This window comes from Manihot esculenta, chromosome 8 (assembly GCF_001659605.2).
Source record: "Manihot esculenta cultivar AM560-2 chromosome 8, M.esculenta_v8, whole genome shotgun sequence".
In the NCBI taxonomy this organism is placed as follows: domain Eukaryota; kingdom Viridiplantae; phylum Streptophyta; class Magnoliopsida; order Malpighiales; family Euphorbiaceae; genus Manihot; species Manihot esculenta.
This window is the reverse complement of record NC_035168.2, coordinates 37,936,718-37,945,759: the sequence shown is the minus strand read 5'-3', so window position 1 is coordinate 37,945,759 and position 9,042 is coordinate 37,936,718. Positions and strand designations below refer to the sequence as shown.

The 9,042-nt window shown below is 46.4% G+C and overlaps 1 protein-coding gene across 1 annotated transcript; it reads right to left on the bottom strand.

The window, feature by feature from the left end:
• Positions 1-548: 548 nt before the first annotated feature.
• Positions 549-1,362, bottom strand: LOC110621584 (germin-like protein subfamily 1 member 7). The gene is made up of 2 exons (XM_021765853.2): positions 1,193-1,362; positions 549-1,096 (listed from the first exon to the last, which is right to left on the bottom strand). The coding sequence occupies exons 1-2, from the start codon at positions 1,320-1,322 to the stop codon at positions 549-551; spliced, it is 678 nt and encodes a 225-aa protein (XP_021621545.1). The 5' UTR covers positions 1,323-1,362.
• Positions 1,363-9,042: the final 7,680 nt, after the last annotated feature.

Below are 9,042 nucleotides of genomic sequence, written 5' to 3'. Positions count from 1 at the left end.
GCTCTATCTCGTCTCACATGAGTAGTCATTTTCTCGCAGACCCATCAGTTCCGTTCAATCTATTTTTTAAGTAGTCCAAAATTATTAATTCAAATTATTTAATAATTTTTAACCAGCTTATATATACAATCTCAAATTTTTTTTGAAAAATCGACGTGGGATGTTTCAGTAGAAGTGTCCCCATACCTTAAGCTAATTGAGTGGCTTGGATTATAGCATTTTTGTTACCTGCTAAAGGGGTAGAACAATAAGAATAATTCCTTACTATAACTGCTACAGTTGCCTGCGAATCTCCTTCCTTAGCCACATTACTATTGCATTTAAGAGTTCCCTTTGGAGCTTTTTGCCTGACTGAAACTATATTGGCTGGCTGGTTGTGTTCAGAAAGGGCAATATTTTGCATGCATGGGAGTCTAATTGTCTCCAAGAGTCTTGAGTCTTGACTTGTAATGCAATATGCAATTCAAAACAAAAGTATGAATCACTATCTACAGTAAACACCATTACAATTAAATGATTTTGTAATTATTTTACGCATGCCTCTCTAATCATATACTATCCCAGAACAACTTCTGAAGAGAGGTGACAACATTCTTGTCTAATTGGAAAGCCTTAGCTAGAACATCAGGATTAATGGATGGATTAGACCCGAATACTGCATTTGCTATAGTGATAACTCCAGGGTTTTGGCTGCTTAGCCTAGCAAAAGCGACTGCATTTGTCTTTCCAACATTGAACTGGAAATGAATGAGACCGATTGGGAACACAAAGACATCTCTTGGATATAAGACTTTAGTGATAAGGCGATTAGGATTGGATGTGACAAAGCCAACATAAAGCGTGCCTTCGATGACTACTAGGATTTCTGTGGCACGAGGGTGAGTGTGAGGAGGATTTAAGCCGCCATTGGGTGCAAAGTCTAACCGAGCGAGAGATATACCAAGAGTATTAAGTCCTGGTATTCTATCAACATTCAAGAGGGTGACATTTGATCTAACTCTATTTTCAGTATTTCCAGGAATATTGAGTCCAGAGAAGGAGAAATCATCAGCTACAGTGAGATTTGGATTCTTGCAGAACTTCCCATTGACAAACACTGCATTAAAGAATCTCTCAATATCAAGCATCTATCAAAGCAAGAAAGGATTTCAAAATATTAAATAAGAAAAAACAAGAACAAGGTTATAAATACCAGCATTCTTGGGATCATTCATTGCCACGCAGAAGTCCTGGAGAGGGCTAGGATCATAGGCTGAGGCCATTGAGAAAGCCAAAGCCAAGACTAATACTGCAGAAGCTGCAAGGAATCGACTTCCTTCCATTTTTTTGTTTCTTAAGTTGGGAAGACTATCTTTAATTAGCTTATGTGATATGAGTGCAAAGTGTGAGAAGCCTTGCATGTAAAGATGAGTATTTATAGGTGAAATTCTCTAAGTGATTCAATTGTTATTGTAATACCCGGCTAGACTCCGGTATCGGAATTCCTACCGTCCGGTGGAATCTCGGATGTCGGAGACCTCTAGAAGGGTAGAACCATGCTTTCATAAAATGTTTTCATGTTTTTAATGGTTTTAAAGTATGAAACTAAATGAGTTTTTGCATGAAAATAGCATTGGAGGGAAACCCAGGTTCGGCCGCCGAAAGTCAAGTTCGGCCGCCGAACATGCATGCGTTTTGGAGGCACGTTAGGCCCCCGAAAGCATGAGTTAGGGAAGTTCAGGTTCGGCCGCCGAAAGTCAAGTTCGGCCGCCGAACATTGCATGGATGCGGAGGCACATTCGGCCCCCGAACGTGGCCTGGCCAGCCACCTATAAATGGGGCACTTAGCCGAAATGGGCGAGCTTTCTCCCATTTTCGGCCACAGCAAGCTTCCGACCTTCCCTTTGCAACTCTTGTGCTCTTCCTCCAAATCTCTTCCATTTTTCTTAAGTTTTAAACTCACATTACAAGTTTTGAACATTTAAACCAAGTTTTGGAGCTTTGGGAACTCAGGAGCTCATTTTCGTGGATCTCCAAGTTTAGGTCGTCTCCCTCTCGATCTTCAAGAGGTAAGGGCCGATCTTAAGCTCCTTATATGTTTTAAGTAAGTTTTATGCTAGATCTTTGAGTAGAAATGCATGTTAGGTTATATTTTGAGTTATGGGTTAATATTGATGTTTTGGTCAATGTGTGTTGATTGTGGGTGTTTGAAGTGTTGTAGTTGGGGCATTGGATGTTTTGAGGCCCCTAGGAACTTGTATGCATGTTTTGGTTGAGGTTTATGCTTGATTTGAAGTTTTGGGAGGCAAGAGGTTCATTTGAACCAAGTTTCTGCCCCTCTGGCAGAAACCAGGTTCGGCCGCCGAAGGGAGTTTCGGCCGCCGAACCCCCTTTGGGGAGGCAGGCCTTTCGGCTGCCGAGGTTGCCCCCGAAAAGAGACTTTTGTCTCTGTCTGGCACTTTCGGCCGCCGAAGGTGCCGCCGAACCTACCTGAGTTTCGTCTCTGTCTGGGACTTTCGGCCGCCGAAGGTGCCGCCGAAAGTGCCCTGTTCAGCCACCCCATGCATATCTCTATGTGATATTTTCAGGATGTTTTAGGGGGTTTTTGGGGAATATATTAGAGTTATGTTTATGTATGTTTGGTCCCTCATTGGAGTCCACCTGTGTAGGTTCGGACCCGAGGAACCAAGGACCCCAGCAGTGAGCCAGCTGCTACAGAGTTTGTCAGAGTCAGCCAGAGGTGAGTGGAACTAAACTTAACCTTTTTAAATTAAGAAATGAAATGCTTTTATCATGCTTCATGCATCATGATCATATTATAGGTTGTTTGCATTAGAATGCACGACTATGCCGCATTGTATTGTTGTGATAGATGACAGTGGATGGACATTAGGATGATTCATTAGCCTTCTGAATACGAAGTCCTGTGGTGCCCATAATAGGGCCGGGCAATACGAAGTCCTGTGGTGCCCATAATAGGGCCGGGCAATAACTCTGAGTATGAAGTCCTGTGGTGCCCATAATAGGGCCGGGCAATACGAAGTCCTGTGGTGCCCATAATAGGGCCGAGCATGGAGTTGAGGGATTTTTGAATCAGTCCATCCGTGGTGTGATTTGTTTGTGCAGTGACGCATTTCATGATAGCATGTTTTAAATATTTTCTTTTATAGTTCTACTCACTGGGCATCTAGCTCACCCCTCTCCCCTAACCCCAGGTTTGCAGGTACGGGATAGATAGAGAAGGCAAGACGAGAAAAAGTCATATGTATGTAATAGTTAGTTTGTGGACATGACAATTGTATTATGATGAAATGTAAAAATATTCAGGATGTTATGTAATGAGGTTATTGAGGATAGAGTTGTGCTTGACCATAATATATTGTTAATCCCTTTTGTATATACATGATCTTATGTTATGATGTTTATGTAAACTAACTCAACACAGGTTGTTTTGCCTTTAAGGCTTGATGAGATCCCACAGAGGGACTATGTTATGAATATGTTCAGAGTATGCACAGGTTGAGTTAGTAGATGACAGTTTGTATGAAGAAAAGTTTTAATTTTTATGCATGTTGTTGATCATGTATGGGATTATACAGGTTTACAGGTTATATGTCAGGCTTGCTACGGGTCCCGGCAGCCTTAAGTCGACCCGGATCCTAGCGCCGGTAGCGGTCCGGATTTCCGGGGCGTTACAGAATGGTATCAGAGCCCTAGGTTCATAGGATCGGACCTAGAGTGTCGGGCTCATAGATGTTCTAGAAGGTCAAGCACAATAGGAAGATCATGTCCACTAGGATAGGATGTGGAGTCTTGTCTTGTATGATGATGTGAAATGCCATGATTATATACATGTGCATTGATGCTATGATATGATTGTGATGAGGGTTCATGTGTGCCCACATGAACCATATGATGCTAATGTTTGCTTGTTATGAGCTGTTTTTTTCAGAGAATAGGATGAGAGGAACTCGTCGATCTGCGCGATTGACTGGAGTGCCACCTGAGGATGAGGGCACGAGCGCCCATCCTCCCACGTTGCCTAGGGCAATGTCTTGTAGAGCCAACAGAGAGAGAGTGTCAAGGGACCCTAGAAGGTCTTTTGATGCTAGCAGAAGGGGGACAAATAGAGGAGGAAGTTCTTCAGATGTGAGGGAGGTTATGGAAGAGGATCAGAGGAGGGATGGGAACCTGGATGGGAGCATGCAGGAAGAAGGGACAGGGGAGTCTCAGGGAGGCGTTCAGGCCTCGGGGTATGGTTTTCCACCCCATTATCCACCCTTCCCACAGGGTTCAGGGTATCCGATGGGAGGCACATCGGATTACTCCAGCTTTAATCCCTACCCTACCTACATGCCTTATCCACCTTTCTATCCACCCTATACACAGTACCCAGCTTATCCACCCTCACCCTTCTATCCAAACCCGGCAAACCCCACCTCGGGGAATGCTGCACCTCCACCTCCACCACCTACAGAACCAGCAGCCCCAGTTACTCAACCTCCTAGACCTAGCTCAGTCAATGGGAGCAAGGTAAAGATGACAGATTACCTCAAGCTAGATGCTCCCAAATACAAGTCAGGGGATGACCCCTTTGAGTATCTGAGAGTAGTGAAGACAATAACTGATGAGCTAGGGGCAAGTGACAGCAGGGCCATTCAGATGGCAGGGTTCACTTTAAAGTGCAAGAAGGCACGGGAATGGTTCAGGTGTTATGTGGACCCAAGACTAGACGGTATGACATGGGAAGAATTTGCGAATGAGTTCGCTGGATGGGCTTTTCCAAACAGTTCTAGAGAACTGAAAATGATTGAGTTTGAGCAACTGAGGCAGTCAGAGCACATGAGTGTAGAGGAGTTCACGGATAAATTCTTGGAGCTATTGCCTTTTTCAGGGCAAGCTCTAGATTCAGATACGAAGAAAGCCAAGAAATATGTTATGAAGCTGCATTCCAGGTACTCCTCGTTGGTTCAGTCAGCTGAGAGAGAAAGTTTCCACACTGTGGTGGATATGGCTCGAAGAATGGAGGCAAGTGCTATAGTTGAGGGGTCAGTGAAGCAGTCAGTGACCCAGTCTTCAGGGGTTAAGACCCCAAACAGAGGAGGACCAGGTTTCTCTTCTCAGAGCTCAGGTAAGAAGAGGTGGGATAGCACCACCAAGAAGCCGAAGAAGAATAAGTTTTGGAACAAGTTGAAATCCGGTCTGGGATTCGGCGGTGGCTCGAGCTCAGGCTCAGATGGTACAGAATGCCAGAGATGTGGAAGACCGCACAGGGGAGTGTGTCGAGCTGGGACTAATGCATGTTTCAGATGTGGACAGGAGGGACACATAGCTCGGGATTGTCCTAGAGCGCCTTTTATGGGCCAGCCCCAGCAGACAGCTTCTGGTAGTGTGGCACAGCCAGCAGTTCCAGCCACAACTCAGGGCAGTGGCAGAGGTAGAGGGAGAGGGGCAGCCTCTTCTTCTGGTTCCCGAGGTGAAGGTCCATCAGCTCCAGCCAAGATCTTCACCATGACACAGCAGGAGGCTAACACATCCAACACCGTGGTGTCAGGTAATCTCGTCATTGGGTGTTCTGATGTGTATGCATTAATGGACCCGGGTGCATCTCATTCATTTATTGCTCCGAGAGCCGTTGAGAGGTTAGGTCTGATAGTCTCTGGGTTAGAGTGTCCCCTATGGGTCAGTGGACCCAAGTGTGACCCGTCAGTGGCAGTGTCAGTCTGCCAGTACAGTCCAGTTTTTATTGAGGGAAGATGCCTCTCCGCCGACCTTGTGGTTCTAGATTTGACAGACTTTGACGTCATTCTAGGGATGGATTGGCTATCTACCCATGGTGCTACCTTGGACTGCAGGGACAAGGTGGTCAGGTTCAGAGATCAGAACGGGTCAGAGGTCGTCTTCAGAGGAGACAAGAGGGGCACACCTAGAGGTCTGATATCAGCTCTTCAGGCTCGTAGGTTGCTTAGGAAGGGATGTCAGGGGTACTTAGCTCATGTGAGAGAGCTAGACAGTCAGGTCAGGGAGCCGGCCTCGGTGCCAGTTGTCAGAGAGTTTCAGGATGTCTTTCCTGATGAGCTTCCAGGTTTACCACCTGCTAGGGAGATAGAGTTCGAGATAGAGTTGATGCCTGGAACTAGACCGATCTCTATCCCTCCCTACAGGATGGCTCCAGCCGAGTTAAAGGAGTTGAAAGAGCAATTGCAAGAGCTGGTAGAAAAGGGTTTCATCCGACAGAGTACCTCACCTTGGGGTGCTCCGGTCTTGTTTGTGAGGAAGAAGGATGGATCCCTTAGACTTTGTATCGACTACAGGCAGTTGAACAAAGTCACTACCAAGAATAGGTACCCGTTGCCTAGGATCGATGATCTATTCGACCAGCTAGCCGGAGCGGGTTGTTTCTCCAAAATAGATCTAAGATCGGGGTACCATCAGCTAAGGATAAGGGATGAGGATGTGCCAAAGACGGCTTTCAGGACCAGATATGGGCATTTTGAGTTCCTTGTAATGCCGTTCGGGTTAACTAACGCCCCTGCAGCATTCATGGATCTCATGAACAGAGTGTTTAGCCAGTACCTGGATCACTTCGTTATTGTCTTCATAGATGACATCTTGGTGTATTCCAGGAATGCAGAGGAGCATGCCCATCATCTGCGGTTGGTCTTGCAGACTTTGAGGGAACATGGCTTGTATGCCAAGTTCTCTAAATGTGAGTTCTGGCTGAGGAGCATTTCGTTCTTGGGGCATGTAGTGTCAGAGAATGGTATTGAGGTAGATCCCAAGAAGACAGAAATTGTGGCTAACTAGCCTAGACCCACTTCAGTGACAGAGATTAGAAGTTTCTTGGGTTTGGCAGGTTACTACAGGAGGTTCGTTCAGGACTTCTCAAAGATAGCAGCTCCTCTGACCAAACTAACCAGGAAGAATCAGAAGTTTCTGTGGACCGACCAATGCGAGGAGAGTTTCGAAGAGCTTAAGAAGAGGTTGACTTCAACACCAGTGTTAGCTCTGCCATCTAGTGATGAGGACTTTACAGTCTTTTGTGATGCGTCCCGTGTGGGACTGGGTTGTGTACTGATGCAGAATGAGAGGGTGATCGCTTATGCTTCTAGGCAGCTGAAGAAGCATGAGTTGAATTACCCCACACATGACCTTGAGATGGCAGCAGTAATCTTTGCACTCAAGATGTGGAGGCATTACCTCTATGGGGTGAAATGTGAGATCTTTACAGATCATAAGAGCCTGCAGTACATCTTGAGTCAGAGGGATCTGAATCTGAGGCAGAGGAGGTGGGTGGAGCTGCTGAGTGACTATGATTGCAAGATTCAGTATCATCCGGGTAAGGCGAATGTCGTGGCAGACGCCCTAAGTCGGAAGTCACTAGGCAGTCTATCCCACATCGCGGCAGAGAGGAGACCAGTGGTGAAGGAGTTTTACAAGCTCATTGAGGAAGGTCTACAGTTGGAGTTGTCTGGTACAGGTGCCTTGGTGGCCCAGATGAGAGTAGCACCCGTGTTTCTGGAGCAGGTGGCTCAGAAACAGCATGAGAACCCGGAGTTAGTGAAGATTGCCAGGACTGTTCAGTTAGGCAATGATAGCGAGTTCAGATTCGACAGTAAGGGGATCCTCCGCTATGGGAGCAGACTATGTGTACCAGATGACATTGGGCTAAAAGGAGACATTATGAGAGAGGCTCATAATGCAAGATATAGCATTCACCCCGGAGCCACCAAGATGTATCAAGATTTGAAGAAAGTTTATTGGTGGCCAGCGATGAAGAAAGAAGTGGCACAGTTTGTGTCCGCCTGCGAAATATGTCAGAGGGTGAAGCTGGAACATCAGAAGCCGGCTGGAATGCTTAACCCGCTACCTATCCCAGAATGGAAATGGGAGAATATAGCTATGGACTTCGTAGTGGGGTTACCGGCGGCGTCCAACAGAGTGGACTCCATATGGGTGATTGTGGACAGACTCACCAAATCTGCTCACTTCATTCCTGTCAGGAGTGGCTACTCTGTGGACAAGTTGGCACAGGTGTATGTCGATGAGATCGTCAGGCTGCATGGGGTTCCTATTTCGATAGTGTCAGATAGAGGGCCCCAGTTCACCTCCAGATTTTGGCAGAGTCTGCAGAATGCCATGGGTACTAGGTTGGATTTCAGTACTGCCTTCCACCCCCAGATTGATGGACAGTCAGAAAGGACCATCCAGACTATTGAGGATATGCTCAGAATGTGTGTGCTAGACTTTGGCGGTTCTTGGAGGCAGCATCTACCTTTGGTGGAGTTTGCCTACAACAACAGCCATCATGCTAGCATCGGGATGGCTCCATATGAAGCTTTGTATGGAAGGAAGTGCAGATCACCTGTTTGCTGGGAGGAAGTTGGAGAAAAGGCCTTGGTAGGGCCTGAGTTAGTAGAGATCACCAGCAGGGTGGTACCCATAATCAGAGAAAGAATCAAGACTGCTGCAAGCAGACAAAAGAGCTATGCAGACGTCCGCAGAAGACAGTTAGAGTTTCAGGAGGGGGATCTGGTATTGCTCAAGGTGTCTCCAATGAAGGGAGTGGTTCGCTTCGGGAAGAAAGGTAAACTAGCCCCACGATACATCGGACCCTTTGAAATCTTGCAAAAGATTGGGAATGTGTCGTACAAGCTGGATTTACCTGCTTCGATGGAAAGAGTCCATCCGGTTTTCCATGTTTCAATGTTGAGGAAGTTTGTGTCAGATCCGAGCAAGGTTCTTAGTGAGCCTGATGTGGAGGTCCAAGAGGATCTCACCTATGTTGAACAGCCAGTACGGATCATAGACACCCAGATCAGAAAGTTAAGAAACAAGGAAATCCCGATGGTGAAAGTCCTGTGGAACCACCACAACTTGGAAGAATGCACTTGGGAGACACGGGAGTCTATGCTCCAGCAGTACCCTCATCTCTTTTAAGGTTAGATCCCTATGTGTTTATGTGCCTTGTATGTGTGTTATGTTCTTTGCCATGCTATGTGTGCTAGTTGAGGTACATTCGGGGACGAATGTTCTTAAGGGGGGGAGAATGTAATACCCGGC

Excerpts from the sequence above, each read along its gene's own strand:
- LOC110621584 (XM_021765853.2), bottom strand. The coding sequence starts at position 1,322 with ATGGAAGGAAGTCGATTCCTTGCAGCTTCTGCAGTATTAGTCTTGGCT. Across the intron at positions 1,097-1,192 it reads GAATGATCCCAAGAATGCTG|TGTTTGTCAATGGGAAGTTC; the intron begins GTATTTATAACC and ends TCTTTAATGCAG.